The sequence below is a fragment of the Myotis nattereri genome (genome assembly GCF_964212035.1).
Source record: "Myotis nattereri genome assembly, chromosome: 2".
NCBI lineage: Eukaryota > Metazoa > Chordata > Mammalia > Chiroptera > Vespertilionidae > Myotis > Myotis nattereri.
The window spans coordinates 29,145,811-29,163,481 of NC_138076.1; the positions used below are offsets into that span (position 1 = coordinate 29,145,811).

General features: G+C 43.5%; 1 protein-coding gene across 1 annotated transcript; it reads right to left on the bottom strand.

Annotated features, from left to right (window-relative positions):
- Positions 1-4,224: 4,224 nt before the first annotated feature.
- On the bottom strand, positions 4,225-15,384 carry PROZ (protein Z, vitamin K dependent plasma glycoprotein; the record flags this gene model as incomplete). Its single annotated transcript, XM_081084799.1, has 8 exons — positions 4,225-4,867; positions 5,939-6,056; positions 9,449-9,534; positions 10,419-10,550; positions 11,517-11,630; positions 12,238-12,262; positions 14,799-14,962; positions 15,324-15,384. The coding sequence occupies 8 exons, from the start codon at positions 15,382-15,384 to the stop codon at positions 4,353-4,355; spliced, it is 1,215 nt and encodes a 404-aa protein (XP_080940925.1). The 3' UTR covers positions 4,225-4,352.
- Between the last annotated feature and the right edge of the window lie 2,287 nt (positions 15,385-17,671).

Consider the following 17,671-nt stretch of genomic DNA (forward strand, 5'->3'; position numbering starts at 1 on the left):
TGGGTCAAATGGGAGTTCCATTTTTAACTTTTAGAGGAAACTCCATACTGTTTTCCCAGTGGCTGCACCAGTCTGCATTCCCACCAGCAGTGCAAGAAGTTTCCTTTTTCTCCACATCCTCGCCAGCACTTGTTTGTTGATTTGTTGATGATAGCCATGATAGGTGTGAGATGGTACCTCATTGTTGTTTTGATTTGCATCTCTTGGATGATCAGTGACTTTGAGCACATTTTCATATGTCTCTCAGCCTTCTGTATGTCCTCTTTAGAAAAGTGTCTGCTTAGGTCCTTTGCCCATTTTTGATTGGATTATTTATCTTCCTTTTGTTAAGTTGTATGAGTTCTCTGTAAATGTTGGAGATTAAAGCCTTCTCGGAGATAACATTGGCAAATATGCTTACCCATGCAGTGGGCTTTCTTGTTGTTTTGTTGATGGTTTCTTTTGCTGTACAGAAGCTTTTTATTTTGATGTAGTACCATTTGTTTATTTCCTCCTTAGTTTCCGTTGCCCTAGGAGCTATATCGATAAAGATATTGCTAAACGTATGTCTGATATTATGCGGCCTATGGAGTCTTGTAAGATTTTTATGGTTTCCCGGCTTACATTTAAGTCCTTTAACCATTTTGAGTTTGTTTTTGTGTATGGTGTAAATTGGTGATCTAGTTCTATTTTTTTGCATGTATCTGACCAGTTTTCCCAGCACCATTTATTGAAGAGGCTGTCTTGACTCCATTGTATGCTCTTTCCTCCTTTGTCAATATTAATTGAGCATAATGGCTTGGGTCTATTTCTGGGTTTTCTGTTCTGTTCCATTGGTCTATATGTCTGTTCTTGTGCCAGTACCAGGCAGTTTTGAGAACCGTAGTTTTATAATATAGCTTGATATCTGGTATTGTGATCCCTCCAACTTTGGTCTTCTTTCTCAGGATTGCTGCAGCTATTTGTTGCTGCAGCTTTTTTTATTCCAGATGAATTTTTGGAGAGTTTATTCTAGGTCTGTGAATTGATATTTTAATGCGGATTGCATTAAATCTCTAAATTGCTTTGGGTAGTATGGCATTTTAATGGTATTGATTCTACCAATCCATGAACACGGTATGTTCTTCCATTTGTTTATGTCTTCCTCTATCTCTTTTTTCAGTGTCCTATAGTTTTCCGAGTACAGGTCTTTTATCTCCTTAGTTAAGTTTATTCCTAGCTATCTTAATTTTTTTGGTGCAGTGGTAAACAGGATTGTTTTTTTTAGTTTCTCTTTCTATGAGTTCATTGTTGGTGTATAAAAAAGCCATAGATTTCTGGGTGTTGATTTTGTATCCTGCTACATTGCTGAATTCATTGCTGAATTCATTTATTAAGTCTAGTAGTTTTTTGATGGAGTCTTTGGGGTTTTCTATGTACAGTATCATGTCATCTGCGAATAAAGACAGTTTTACTTCTTTTCTAATTTGGATGCCTTTTATTTCTTCTTCTTGTTTGATCGCTGTGGCTAACACTTCCAGTACTATATCAAACAGGAGTGGTGAAAGTGGGCATCCCTGTCTTGTTCCTGTTCTTAGGGGAAATGAATTTAGATTTTGTCCATTGAGTATGATGTTGACTGTATGTTTGTCATGTAAAGCTTTTTTTATGTTGAGGTATGATCCCGCTATTCCCACTTTGCTGAGAGTTTTTATCAAGAAAGGATGTTGGATTTTGTTAAATGCTTTTTCTGCATCAGTTGATATGATTATGTGATTTTTGATTCTCAATTTGTTTATGTGATGTGTCATGTTTATTGATTTGGGGATATTGTACCATCCTTGCATCCCCAGAGTAAATCCCACTTGTCATGGTGTATGATCTTTCTAATGTAATGCTGGATTCGATTTGCTAGAATTTTGTTGAGGATTTTAGTATCTGTGTTCATCAAGAATATTGGCCTGTAGTTCTCTTTCTTTGTGGTGTCTTTATCTGGTTTGGGAATTAGAGTAATGCTGGCTTCATAGAAAGAGCTTGGAAATGTGCCTTCCTCTTGAATTTTTGGGAATAGTCTGAGGAGGATAGGTTTTAGTTCTTTGAATGCTTTCTAGAACTCTCCTGTAAAGCCGTCCGGACCAGGGGTTTTGTTTGCTGGAAGATTTTTGATTACTGCTTCAATTTCTTCAGTTATTATTGGCCTATTAAAATTTTTTTATTCTTTCTGATTGAGTTTTGGAAGCTTGTATTTTTCTAAGAACATGTCCATTTCATCTAGGTTGTCCAGTTTATTGGAATAGAGTTGTTCATAGTAATTTTTCATAATCTTTTGTATTTCTGTGGGGTTGGTTGTTACTTCACTTCTTTCATTTTTTATTTTGTTTATTTGGGTCCTCTCTCTTTGCTTCTTGGTGAGCCTGGCTAGAGGTTCGTCAGTCTTGTTTTTCCTTTCAAAGAACCAGCTCATGGTTTTATTGATCTTTTTTTTGTTGTTGTTGTCTATGTTGTTTATTTCTGCTCTGATCTTTATTATTTCCTTCCTTCTGCCTACTCTGGGCTTTTCTTGTTGCTCTCTTTCTAATTCTTTGAGTTGTAGGGTTAGATAATGTATTACCATTTTTTCTTGTTTTTTGAGGTAGGCCTGTAGAGCTATGAATTTCCCTCTCAAGATTGCTTTCACTGTGTCCCATATATTTTAGATTTTTGTGTTTTCATTATTGTTTGTTGCCAGGATGCTTTTTATTTATTCTTTGATCTTTTTGGTAACCCAATCATTGTTTAATAGCATGCTATTTAGCCTTGAAGTGTTTGATTTTTTTTCATTGTTTTTATTGTAGTTGATTTCTCAACTCACATTTTTAATTTCTTAAAAATATCCTCTCTGCTCTTCAGCTCTTTATAATGAGCCCTCAGCAGCCCACTGTTACCCTGCATGTGCATCTGGAGTTAGAGCTGCCCTCTCCACCGTCTGCTGGTCTGCAGAGCAGTTAGCCTCGGAAGCTCTTTCATTTCACTCCAGGAGGCTTGGAAATCAGATGTACTTAGTGGAGGAGCAGTTTTACTACTTCCTAAACTTAAATAAGAGTTAAGAGATTAACTTAAAAGTAAACATCATTTCTATCCATTGGCTTTCACTTTTCATTTTGGCACAAATTCGGACCCCCTTGGAGTTCTGTTCTGCAGGGAAGCACGGTTTGGGGCTGGACTCAAGTTCTGTCTTTCCCGTGATGTCAAAGCTGCGGTCTTTGTGATGATAATAGATAATCACTGTGATTGAACACTGTTCTACTTTTTAACTCAGCCCTGGTTGGTAGATGCTGTTATTGTTCCATTTACCAGTAGAGCCCAGGAGAGAGGCACTGAGTGTCAGCTAGCTGGCTCAGAAGCAGAGTGGAGAGGCTGAGCACGGCCCTCATCAGCTGCCCCTGGAACCTGCCTGGGAGGTCTCCCTCCACAGGAAGTGTCTTTCTGAGCACAGGGCCCTGTCTGAAGGCTCCATGTTGTCCATCTTCTTGTAACCTCTCATGTTTCCTGATTCTTTCTCTAAAACTATAACCTATTCCTCTGTGATATTTTCTCCTGTGGTGACTCTCTTCTAGTGGCTCTTCCAACACTGAGCAACCCTTTCACTCACACGGGCAATTGGTAAACCTGGCACAACTATGAGGTCCCTCTTATCTCCCATTCTCTTAAAATCTCTGTTTAGATTAAAAAGTCCCAAGCAAAAAACTTTTCACAGTACTCAGTAATGAACTCATAAGCCAGCGATTTTCAGCCTTTTTTATCTCATGGCATACACAAACTAATTACTAAAATTCTGCAGTACACCAAAAAATATATTTTTTTTGCCAATCTGACAAAAATAATTGATTCATTCACACTGGACGGCTATTGTTATGTTGGCTGTTGACCTTTTTTTATTTGATAGTCTAAGGCAGTGGTTCTCAACCTTGGCTGCACATTAGAATCACCTGGGAATCTTTTTAAAATCCTGATTTCTAGGCCTCATCCTCTGAAAATTCTGTTTCTTTGTTATGGGGTGGGGCCACAACATTAGTAACAAACAGAATTTCCGGAGGATGAGGCCCAGAAATCAGCATTTTTAAAAGATTCCCAGGTGATTCTAATGTGCAGCCACGGTTGAGAACCACTGGTCTAATGGAAAAGAGGTCCTTGCCCCTGACCAAAATAGCCAGGTGTTGCATGTTTTAAAAATTGTTGCAGCATGCCGGTTGAAAATCGCGGTCATAAGCAGTTACTAACGGTTTGTAGACCGAGTTGGTTGTCCTGAGGCAGTCACAGCTGTTTTGTTGTGATGTTTTAATTTAACTCCATGCTTGCAATTAAGGTGTGTAATCCCACCACATCTTTTATTCTTGAGGCTTAGCTGGGTTTAGTCACTTCATGATTTGTCTAAACCAGAGTGAGTATCTTGAAACCTTGGTGAGAAGAAACTCCTGTCCATACTCTGCTGTGGGCACCGAGCATAGAATCCCTGTCAGGAACCAGGTGCCTTTGTGTTTTCTGGCAACCATGCTCCCTTCCGCCCACTGCACCCCTCCAGCTGCCGCTCCCCTCTCGCAGTACGTCCTCGTTGTGACTGTCACATTCAGGGCTCTGCCACACTCCTCACTGTCCATGTGCATGACGGGCACCTGCATTGGCACATTGCCCAGCTCAGAGCCGTTGGATGTCCAGCCAGTGAGGAGGCCCTGTGTCCCCGGGATGAGGATGCGCTCTGCAAAGTCCTGCTCGGGCATACAGATGGGGAGCCCCATGTCTGGGCACTGGATGGGCAGCTCCAGCTCCAAGAGCGAAATGTCATTGTCCCCAGTCTCCTCCTCATACATCATGTGCACATGGATGCGCTTCACCTCGATCGTCAGTGGGTCCTTGCTCGTTCTAGGAAAATCTGAAATAATGGACAATCACTGGCTTTTGTAACCTAAAGCCTGGTTTTCAGGTTACAATAATATGAAACTAATTTCTCAGTGAACCCTGTGACAAGGCAGAGGCTGGGCACGATAAAACATGCCATGGCTAATTGTCCTGATCTCCTTTTTTCATCTGTGGAATGAAGTATTCCAACTAATTCCTCATACTTCTCCTTTAAAAAATCAAAATGAGCCCTAACTGGTTTGGCTCAGTGGATGGAGCGTTGGCTTGCCGACTGAAGGGTCCAGGTTCGATTCCGGTCAAGGGCATGTGCCTTGGTTGCAGGCACATCCCCAGTAGGGGGTGTGCAGGAGGCAGCTGATTGATGTTTCTCATGGATGTTTCTAACTCTATCCCTCTCCCTCTCTGTAAAAAGTCAATAGAATAAAAAATAATAATAAAAATAAAAAATGGAAGATTTTTTAAAAAATCAAAATGAGTTACTTTGGTGAAGTGGTAAAATAAACTATGGGAACTTCTTCAAGCTAATCAAAACTGGGCTGGTCAGAAGTAATTTTTCAGGTTGACATATCATTGACTGAAAAATATTCAAGGATGAGGAGTGAAATATAATAAGGTTCTTCAGAATCATAATAGAGCACTTTCCCAGATTATCACTGAACCTTTGCAACCTCCCTACAGGACAGAGTTACTGCCTAGTTTTCACTGATGAGGACTGAGGCACAGAGAAGTTAGGTGGGGAGCTCCATGTCACAGCCGTGGCCTTGGGTGACAGGGGAATCTGAACCCAGATCTTCTGATTTTCAGTCAGTTACCTTCCTGATACCACAGCCTCCCCATTTCAGTATCAAATTACGTTGTATTTTTATCAGACTGAATATTAGCATTTGGCTGCTTGCTATGCATAGATATTCCACCAGGTATTTTACATATGCTTTCTCAGTTTATAAGTAGCTCAGTAGTATTGAAGCTAAATTCAGTTCTATATTGCATTAAAAACAAAACTCTAGTTTTTAAATTTTCATTCTACATAGGATACTGTTTATTTCCAACATGGTCTTATAAAAATAAGTGCTAAAATACTTACTGGTTTTCACACTGATATTTCTGTGTAACAGTGAACATTTTGCTGTTGTCAGCACAAAATTTTCCTCTATTATAACACCACCACAGAAGTCTTTTCCTTCGGAATCTATTAGTTTTACCTTAAAAAAAAAAAAAAAAACAAGACAAAAAAACAAGACAGATAATAGCTAGTGGTAAAAATTAGCAGGATTAGGGGCAGTATAGTCTGATGGTTAAGAATATGGGTTCCAGCCCTAGCCAGTTTGGCTCATTGGCCTGTGGACTCAAGGGTCCCGGGTTCGATTCCAGTCAAGGGCACATGCCCTGGTGGTGGGCTCGATCCCCAGTCGAGGGCATGCAAGAGGCAGACAATGATTCTCTTCATCATTGATGTTTCTAACTCTCCCTCTCTGAAATCAATAAAAGTATATTTAAAAAGAAAAGAAAAAAAAAAGAATATGGGCTCCAAAGATAGCCACTGAAGGAGTATCAGCTGAAGGTACTGTGGACTGACAAAGCAAAGATGTATAATTAGCCTAAAGCAGCCACTAAGCAAAAACAATTCTAGTCAATTAGCTAACAAAGAAGGTAAAACAATAAAAAATTAAGTAATTCAATAGAAGGCAGAAAAAAGGAAAGAACAGGTGGGAAAAATACAAAACAAATAGCAAAATTATGAATTTAAGCCTACCTAGATAAGTAGAAAATGGTCTAAATTTCCCATGAAAAAAGCAGGGGTTCATCAGATGTATAAAATTAAAAGCCAACTATATACTGCCTATAAAACATACTGTAAATATAATTTAAAAGATTGGAGGGGGGGATTACATGCTAACACTAATCAATAGTGTCAATACCAGACCAGCGAGATTTCAGAACAAACACTATTACGAGATGAAATGTGAGGTCATTTTGTGGATTAAACAAAAGAAAAAAAAAATGTACCCTCATAGCATAGGTGCTGGCTCAAGAAATGTTGCTTATAATTTTTAGTAGCTTAATAAAATGAAAAATACTAAGCAAAGTATAAATGTTTTTTAAATTTAATGTAGCCTCATTTCTGAAAATCTTAAGTGTTTATTAATAATAGTTACCATGTATTAACTACCTATAGAAGTCAGGTGCATTTTCTTTAACCCTCACTACAATTCTTGTATTACTATATTTTATAGGTGTATAACACCAAGTTTGAGGGAAGACGGCATTTTCAGCATCAGTGTGCTAGACTTGTAGTAAAATGCAGTGGAACATAGTGTCAATTTCTTACCTAGAATGGAAGAAACAAGTTGTAATGATAATTTTCAACTCTATATCCTAGGCCAGTTAATTCAGTTAAATAATTTCAGAACTATTTATTATACCAGAGTAAAAATCTAATAGTATTTAGCTTGCCTATATAAGTGTGTCTGGCAAATGTGTTTGATTTGTATGTAGAGAATGCTTACCTCACAGGTAATAGCTCCTGGTCTTGTTGGTACTAACACTACTTCTATAGATGAAAATGGCCACTAAGGTCCCCTTGAGTGGGCTAGGAGACTGAAGGCGGTGCGCTTGGCAGAACTAGAACACCACTGTCATCCATCCACCAGTCCCCACTCCCCATGTTCTGAGGTCTGCCTTAGTGCATTGATGAAGATGATAAGAGTGCAAGTATGAATAAGAAGGTCTTAGAAAGCTTAAGGAATATGATCCTATTAACCAATGTCACCTCAATAAATTTAATTTAAAAAGAGAGAACAAGGAGAAAAGGCAACAGAAGATCAAGTTCACCAGCTGATAACTGGACCATTCTGGTTTTGTCCCTTTCCATCATTTTATCTCCCTTCACTCAATCTCCTTTCAACTCTGGGTCATTGCAGTGGTTACTGAGCTCTTATCAGTTGTCTGCATAGGGCTCCTCCTAGCAGCCAGTGATTCTGCTGACTCAACCGGCTTAAAATGTTCGACACACACACACCGAGGCGCATTACTCACAGACCCTGTAAAGAAACTGCGAACGCTAGGCTGTCCAACGTTGCAGTCACATGTGGTTACTGAGCATTTGACAGGTGACTGGTCCAAATTGAATGTTCTCCAAGTGTAAAACACCCCAGATGTCAAAGATTAGTAATGAAGAAAAGATGTAAATATCTCAATTTTTTATATTTGTTACATGTTGAAATAATAGTATTTAGACATATTGGAGTACTGGTAAATAAAATTCACTATCCAAATTCATTTGATCTGCTTTACTTTCATTAGTGTGACTAGGAAATTTCAGTTACATATGCAGCTTACATTATATTTCTATTGACAGGGCTATTCTAAAGGGTGCACTTCAGGGCCTGGCTGGTGTAACTCAGTGGCTAGAGTGTTGGCCCATGGACTGAAGAGTCTCAGATTCAATCCCTGGTCAAGGACATGCACCTGGGTTGCAGGCCAGATCCTGGCTGGGGTGCCTGCAGGAGGCAACCAATCGATGTGTCTCTCTCACATTGATGTTCCTCTCTCACAGTGATGTTTCTCTCTCTCCCTCTCTCCTTCCTCCCACTCTCTCTGAAAATCAATGGAAAAAATATCCTCTGGTGAGGATTAACAAAAACAAAAACCCACAAGTAAAAAAGGTGTACATTAAACAAAAAAGGTGTACAAATAAAAGAGATGATCTGCATTAGAGGCAAGAAAAATGGCAAACATATGTAAATTAAAATCTACATTGGTGATATAAGCCATAATAATGAAAGTAATACTTATTTTATGGAATAACTAAAAAAGCAAGAAAAGAATGAAATGCTGGTTAAAATAGCAGATGGCTATTGTGAGGTGCTTGAAATAACTTGGCGGGGGGATGAAAATACTAACTTTATATATTGGCACGTTATAAATTAATCTTTAAATGTCAAGAGTGGCCATCTATAATAATCTATAATAATAAAAGCATAATGTGCAAATTAGACCAGACGTCCTTCCAGACGACCTTCCGGACAAAGCTAGGGCTGCAAGAAAAGCCCGGGTCCCGGGTGCCAGAGGGAAGCCGGTGCTAGCAGCTGGGGGAAGGAAGGCCTACTCTTGCATGAATTTCATGCATCGGGCCTCTAGTTAAATATAAATAGAATATTTAACTTCCAAATTTCCTCCACACAATAGTGGAGCTGGAGTTCCAGCTAGGAGGCTGGGGAGTGGAGAGCCTGTGTCCTTCACTCTGGCCACCTGCCTTTCCTGTGGTCACTCGTCAGGCCCATGTCACCTTACCCACCCAAGTGCGACTCTAGGTTACCTATGGTCTGAGAGAAATGACATTGGATCTAGGGTGGCTATAAATAAAACTAGTTTTTATTTGGTGAAAGAATGAAGACTGCTAAAGTTGTGAATTCAGCATTAGAAAGTGCTCTGAAGTAGGACTTTGAGATTAGTTAATGGTTCACTTAAATCAAAAATGCCTCTTTCACTTAGTCATTATGTTTCTATTTGGTTGGCAAAGACCATGGAAATGACAAGGAGGATGAAACCTGTAACTAAAAGTGAAAACATGTTTACAAAATGTTTCTGTTACCTGCCATGGGAAAATCTGAAGATTCCGCCGGCTCCTCTGTGTCGCCCTGATGCACTCAGAATTCAGCATTCCACACGCACACTTGTCTTCATTTGTGGTGACAACATAAGAAAGGTCAATGCCTTCCAAGTCAAACATCGGGTTTTATCTACTCAAATGGTGCTAACTACTTGAATCTGGCTTCTTCATGCCCATCATTTTGAGACTAGAGGCCCAGTGCATGAAATTCATGCACTCTGGGGGGGGGTCCCTCAGGAGTGGACCTAAGCTGTCAGTCAGACATGCTTAGCGCTGCTGCGGAGGTGGGAGAGGCTTCTGCCACTGCGGCTGCACTTGCCAGCTGTGAGCCGTGCTTCTGGCTGAGCGGTGCTCCCCCTGTGGGAGTTCACTGTCCACCAGTGGGCAGCTCCTGCATTGAGCATCTGGCCCCCGGTGGTCAGTGCATGTCATAGTGACCAGTTGTTCTGCCATTTGGTCAATTTGCATATTAGCCTTTTATTATATAGGATGGTCTTTGGTTGATTACGCCCACCCACCCAAGGCTGGGGCTGCAGAGGGATGTGGGAGGTTGGCCAGCTGGGGAGGCACCTTGGGATGGCTCCAGGGTGTGTCTGGCCTGTCTTGCTCAGTCCCGATAGGACCCCAGCAGCAAGCTAACCTACCGGTTGGAGTGTCTGACCAGTGCACGTTATAGCAAGTGGTTGAGTGGCCTTAGCATATCATTAGCATGGAGCCACAGGTGAAGTTAAATCATGTGCTCTCAGTGTTTGTAGGTTAGCTAAGATAATGCTAGGACTCAGGCAAGCTTCAGCGTGGAGGAGGGGAGGGCTGGCCGCGTCATAGTGACTCCTCATCTCATAGACAAGAGGTGGCTTTTCAGATGTTATTGTAGGAGGAGTGGGGGTGTGTATGGGAGCCGACAGGGTAGGAAAGGGAGAGACCACCTTTTCTCACTGGATTGAGAACTCACCATGTGGGATGCACGATTTGTAGTCTTGGCCCAGTTTATACCCCTGTGCACAGCTGCAAATGTAGGAGTCCTGTCCCGGCTGGCAAAAGTGTTGACACCCATCAGTCCTCAAAGGGTGACATTCATTTTTAGCTGAAAAGGAAATAAAGGGAAAACTAGACGTGCTAACATGGAAATAGTCGTTTTTAAATTTCCTTGTGCCTTGGGGCTCTGGCTTTTCAGTCCAAATGTTCTCATTCTTTACAGATTTTTGGTTCCCCATAGAAGCACTTCCCACACTTCCGTCTTCAGGAATGTGCACGGAGAAAGCAAAGGTTCAGTGAGTGACAGCCCTTGTCTTTGTCCTCAGAAAATGTAACTTGGTCATGGATATATGTGTACATATTGCAAGGCCTCTGCCCACTTTCACAACTTTCACTTCCCGCTTCAGGCGGGGATGTGGGATGGGAGGGTTCTAATGGGACCCCATGTGGGTGGCTGAGCAGCTGGGATGAGGATCAAAACCTTGCTTTGGCATGTGTTAGGTTTGGGATGTCTGTGAAACATTACGTGGGGCTCTTAAGGTGGCAGTTAGAGGAGAGAGATGGACTTTAGTGGAGAGATCTGGGCTGAGAATCATATTTTTCCCCAGAAAACGGACTCTGTATTGACCAGAGGCATTGAAAGGATTAAGTGAATTTATTTCCATATCGGATAATTATTGATAGGAAATTAATTTCTTCCCACTTCTGCCAAGAATATTAGTTCATGAAGCTGTAAATCTCACACCCATGCCTGCCTCTGAGCCAGCCTGTGTGTGATTCCCCCTTACAGAGGAACCTTTCAGATCCCATCACCCTGCTTGGGGTGGGTCGGGTTCCAGGAATTCTGGAGAGCAGATTGTAAATGGGTTAGGCAGGGCTGGGTTTGGGAGGACTGGGAGGGGACTCTAAGCTGTGGAAACTGTAGGGATGCGTGTTTGGAAGGCAGGAGGGCCATTCACAGAATGGTTTTCAGTGGAGAACTGGGTTGGAACTAGGTTCCCACAAGCACCCTTTGCTCACTCCTGGGAGCCCATCTCTGTACGGTTGGGGTGCGGCAGGGTGGCTGGGGACTCACCGAAGGCACAGTCCTTGCCCTCATAGCCCGAGGAGCAAGTGCAGGTGTAGCTGCGGATGTTGTCCTGGCAGGACCCGTTGTTGAGGCAGGGCTGGGAGACACATGGGGAGCCACCTGCCAAGAGGGATGTGAGAACCTTGTGCAGGTGGAATCATCTACTTCCTCCTGATGTCCCCTGGATTAGGCTGCCAGGCGCTCCTCATGTGTCCCCTGGGGTCCCACCAGCCACGTGTGCCCATGAGGTTTGTCTAAGTCCCCCTCCTTCACCTTCTTCTTTCTTTGCTGAGCGACCATGGTGACCGGTGACTGTGGCTGGCTGCCCCAGCTCTTCTAAATCCCCTCGTCCATCCCTGTGGCCCTCAGTCACTGTGGTCTTCTGGGGGCTCCTCCTAAAGGGACACCCAGCATCCCCCCAAGCCTAGGATGAGCTGTCACTTTCCTCAAATTAACCATGTCCTGACCCTTCAGCAAGAGGCCCCAGGGAGCCTGTGAGGCCCCAAAAATGAGAGGAGCGGCTCAGAATGGGGACCCTCTGGCCTCTGCCACCCGAGCCCCGAAGGGAGCGTCTCCCTGACTCCCCAGGACCTTGGGAACTTTCCTACCCTTCTCGTCCTTGTCCTCAGGGAGTGTCCAGATGCCTACGTGTGAAACGTGGAAAGCCTTACCTCATCTTAAGGAAAAAGAAGAGGAAATAACCCCTGCAAGAGTTGAGGCCACTTACCCATATAACGTTGCCAAAATTCATCCTGTAAAATTAAAATATAAAAGGGTTGCAAATAGATGATTTTTTACAATATTTTCTCCCATCGATTGACTTAAAGATACCAAGTGTTGATTTTATCCACTTAATAGAAAAATACTGGTTGAAACTGAGAATGCAAAAATTGTCTACTTAATATTCTATTTAATATACATGGAACATTTCCCATTTCACGTGTATTTTCTGTAACCTATTTAAGGGAGGAGAAATAATAGTCTGTGATGTGGCACAAACACCATGACCATGGCCTCCCAAGGTCACCTTCCCCTCCTCCAGGGGCACAGTTTTCATTCATGTCCTATTCTACAGAGCGCATGATGTGGATACAAAGCACTAACACTTGCCCTAACCGGTTTGGCTCAGTGGATAGAGCGCCGGCCTGCGGACTGAAGGGTCCCAGGTTCAATTCCGGTCAAGGGCATGTACCTTGGTTGCAGGCACATCCCCAGCAGGAGGTGTGCAGTAGGCAGTTGATCAATGTTTCTCTCTCATCGATGTTTCTAACTCTCTATTCCTCTCCCTTCCTCTCTGTAAAAAAATCAATAAAATATATTAAAAAAAAATTCTTTGAAAAAAAAAAAAAAAAAGCACTAACACCACTTTTTTATAAGCCAATGAAACAACAATCAAAAGTGGGTATGTGTATGTGTAAGGTTAGTTTGGGTGGGGGCTATCTAAAATTAAGATACTCGTAATTAAAGCCTAGAACGTAAACAAGTGGTTGCCATCTCCCAATCATACTTGGACTTGTAACAACCTGAATGATGTCAAATTAAGAGGACAATTTTCCAGATGGACCTAGAGGGTAGTATGCTAAGTGATAGGCCAGACAGAGAAAGACAAATACCATATGGTTTCACTTATATGTAGAATCTAAAGAACAAGATAAATGAACAAAAAAAACAGAAACAGACTCATAGATGCAGAGAACAGGCTGACAGTTGCCAGGTGGGAATTGGGTTAGACTCGCAGCCGTGGGCAAACTACGGCCTGAGGGCCGGATCCGGCCCTGTTTGAAATGAATGAAACTATTGAAAAAAAAGACCATACCCTTTTATGTAATGATGTTTACTTTGAACTTATATTAGTTCACACAAACACTCCATCCATGCTTTTGTTCCGGCCCTCCGGTCCAGTTTAAGAACCCACTGTGGCCCTCGAGTCAAAAAGTTTGCCCACCCCTGGGTTAGAGGAATGGGAGAAAAAGGTGAAATGATTAAGAAGTACAAATGGATAACACTGGCTGAATGGCTCAGTTGGTTGGAGTATCATTCCATACATCAAAAGGTTGAGGGTTCGATCCCCAGTTGAGGTATGTACAGGAGGCAACCAATCAATATTTCTCTCTCAGGTCTCTCTCTCTCAATCCCTTCCTCTCTCTCTCAAATCAATAAAAACATATCCTTGAATGAGAATTTTTTAAAAAAGTTGTACAAATTGGTAGTTTCAGAGTAGTCATGAGGATGTAAAGTACAGCATAGGGAATATAGTCAATAATATTAATAACATTGCAATAATTATGTAGGGTGTTAGATGGGTACTAGACTTATTGGGAGAACACTTCCTAAATTATATAAGTATCTAACCATTAGGCTGTTCATCTGAAAATAATATAAAGTAATACTAAATGTCAACTGTAATTGAAAAATAAGAAAACCCCACAATTTTCCTTTAACCAGGAAGTTTTAATTTCTCCTAGTTTTATAAAAGATGGTCTATTTCAGAAGAGTTCTCTCATATATAAAATTAGAGTATCTAAAATTAGAATAATTACTAGGAATTAAAGCCTAGAGTGTAAACAAGTGATTGTCACCTTCCAATCATACTTGGACTTGTAACAACATGAATAATATCAAATTAAGAGGACATAGCTAAGCATGCAAGAAACAGTGATTTAAAAAATATACTAGGGAAACAGGTCGATATTTTATTCAGAATAACTTTAAATATTGCTACTGGTATATGTAAAACTAGGAGATCTTTATTAAATATTTTACGTATTAGACCTGTCAGATTTGACTGGCTTCTCTATCTTCTGATAAATTTACGAATAAGCAAGAATTGTTTGCCTCTATTATTTAGAGTATACATATAGTCAGTTTTAATCCAAATTACAGATGATGAGAGATATTTTTACTATGTAGACACTCTAGAGAGGCTTTTTGTTCCTTAAAAATCTGTTGATATATTGAAGCAATTAGGTCTCTATTAAAAATGTCAAATTCTGTCAGCGTCATGACAAGCTGACTGATGTTTGTGATGAGTAAGCTAATCAGTGTGGTGATGTGCTTAATCGGAAGAAGGTGTTTAGGGGTGTGGAACTGAGTTAGTATCCTATGTACTAGATGGGAAAATTATTTCACTTCTCTGTTTCCTCATCAGTAAAATTAGGATTAAGTCAGCCTCACAGGTAAGTAAACAGGTCATTAATTTAGCTTTGTCTTTTTGAGAAAGTATGCCCTCTCGGGCAGCAGAAATTGGAATAATCAGAAAGTGGGTGAGCTCATGGTGAGGGTACATACAGTAGTCTCATCAACTTCAAATACTTCTCTTGCTTCTTCATAGACACAAATTTCTTCATAACATTCTTTTTCCAAATTTCCCTCAAAGATTTCTTCCAAAAGATAGGAGCCAGCACGCTTCGCTCTGACCAGAACGTCACTTGCTTTGGAGGCAGAAAGAAATACTACGGAGCAAGATAAGAATGGAGATGCCGTCAGCAGCGACGGATTCCCCAGGGATTGCCATGCCCGCTCCTGGGAGTCAGAGTACATGGCGCTGCCACTTCCTGAGGCCTGGCTGCCTCCTCTCCTGTCCCCATCAGACCAGGTCCAACCTCTCGATTCTTTCGGGCCATCTCTTCTGGGAGGACCCCAAGGGATCCCATCATTTCCAACATATTTGTCATGAATTATAAAGAGAACAGGAAGCTCTTTGGGAGCTGAGTGAAGACCCGCTGGCCACCCAGGGGCTCCTCTGTCCTAGAAAAAGCCCCCGGACCAAACCCACACGGTCCTGGAGGACACAGTTAGGAGGGCGACACCCACCTGAGGGCTCGGCGCCGTGGAGGCCCAGGAGGAGCAGGAGCAGCCGGACGCAGCCCGCCATTCTGACAGCGGCCCAGGGACAGATCTGCAAACACAGGGGCCAAAGTCCGCCCAGGCCTCTCACAACACAGGGAAGCTGCTTGCTTAAATGACCACCAGCCCTAAAACGTGGAGCCAAGCAGGGGACGGGGGCAGAAAACGGGAAAAGAAGTGTCTTCCGCTAAGAGGACATTTTGCCTGAAATTTTATTGGATTCATTCAATGTTTTATTTTTTTTAATTGTTTTATTGCTTAAAGTATTACAAAGAGTATTATATATGTCTTTTTTTTTTCTCCCCTTGACCTTCCTCTAGCCTCCCATATCCCCCAGTGTCTTGTGTCCATTGGTTATGCTTATATGCATGCATACAAGTCCTTTGGTTGATCTCTTACCCACCCCCCCCCCCCCAACCCTCCCTGGCCTTCCCGCTGTAGTCTGTTTGATATTGCTCTGCCTCTGTATCTATTTTTGTTCATCATTTTATAATGGTCTTAATTATCCATAAATGAGTGAGAGCATTTACTGTTTTAAATGCATGCTTCAGTTTTATACTTTTCTGTTTAAGGCAAAGGGGGGGGGGGGGAGAAAGGCAGAGAAAGGAAAAGCCAAAGCAAAGAGGGCCTTGGTGAGGAGTTTAGGTGCCAGCTGGATAGACTCCTTGGGGGTGTAGTCAGGAGGCCCTGTCCCAGGAGATGGGGTGATAGCCCTGGGGAAAGCCGGGCCATCCTTGCACACATGCACAGCCAGGTGTCCTGGGCCTGGGCCTGGAGCCCACGTTCTAGTGTGGGGGGACGGGGAGAGAGGGAGGGAGAAATAAGGTCACATTTCTCTACCAGGAGAAGGGCAGATCAGCAGGCACAGAGCCATAGGGGGGCTATTTCAGACAAGCCAGCCATGGAGGCTCCCTTTGGGAGAGGAATCTGAACACAGGGAGCCTCATGAGCCTTACAGGGCAGGGCACGAGGGTGTGTGTGACTGAGAAAGACACTCAAGGGCTGGAGGTAGGGACGCTGCTGCCTGGCGCCCAGCAAGGAGGTCAGAGTGGGAGGGCGCCCACAGGAGGGCAGCAGAGCACCTGAGCGCATAGAGCTGGCAGATGTGGTGGTGGGGGGCAGCGGGGGGGGACAGGGTCAGCAGCGTTTCTGTGAAGGGCTAGAGTCCACCACAGCAGGAGACCAGCCGAGCCAGATCTCCCGGGGCGCAAGTGCCACGTGGAAGGGTGGACCCGGGGACATTTGGTAAGAAGCAAGTGTGTCTTTGAACCGAGAATCACCCCGCACCAGGGGGTGATTTAACACCCCGTGGGGACAACCCACTCACACCCCACCCTCTACTATTTCCTGGTCACACGCTCACCAAGTGTGTCAGCACAAGGGATGGACCCCCAGCGGATGCTCACTCTGTTTCCGTAACTCTCTGTCTCTGTCTGTCTGTCTTATCTCTCTCTCTCTCCTCTCCCTGCACCCCCACATACAGGGGAACCCTGCCGTTAAGGGTCGTCTGTTGAGGAGCTCCTGTGGCCGTTCTCCTCTCTCCGCAGCCTGTTCCTGTCCTCCCAAGTCTCAATTACTGCAGTTCCCTGCATGCTGACATTTTTGGGGTGTCCAGGCCCTCGCCAGCTGGATGTGCCCGACTGACCCCTCAGTGACTCGGGGCGAGCCCTGCAGAGAGGAGTGTGTTTGTCCTTCCCACGGCGCTGTGTCGGGCCCACCTGATGTCAAGCACACCTGGCTACGTGCCCAGCAGATCTCGCTGTTATAAAGCTACCCTGTCCTGCTTGCAATGAAACAGTCACTTCCAAGCATCTTCTTTCTCAGCAATTTGTCCGCCAGGGTCTTGGTGTCCCAAGGGCTTGCTTGATCAGTGATTGCTGTGGTGGTCGTGGAGCGGGGTCCTGGTAAAATGGAAATTGAGACCCTCTATGCAAATGGGGATGGAGAGCAAGCACCCCCCGCCCCGCCCCCCGCCATCCTGCTGGAAGGCCTCAGCCCTGGTGCCCCACCTGTGGGCAGGGAGGGCTTCAGGCCCCAGATTCTCCAGGGAGCCAGCCTGCCCGTGGGCAGGAACCTGTGTTCTTGGGAACCTACTGGCACCGTTGACTTGGCCCCCCGCCCCCCACCCCCCAGGCAGCTGGCTTACTCTCTCTCCTTTCCTCCTAACTCATGCTCAGCTGGGCCTCCCTGTCCCTTCAAACCTCACATGACCGTCCAGAACCCCCTCCCTGTTTCTGGGCGAGCAGTCCCTGGTTGTCACCTTCACTCTTCTACCCTCGGGAACTGAGCATGTGTGTGGGATGTGGCAGGGCCTG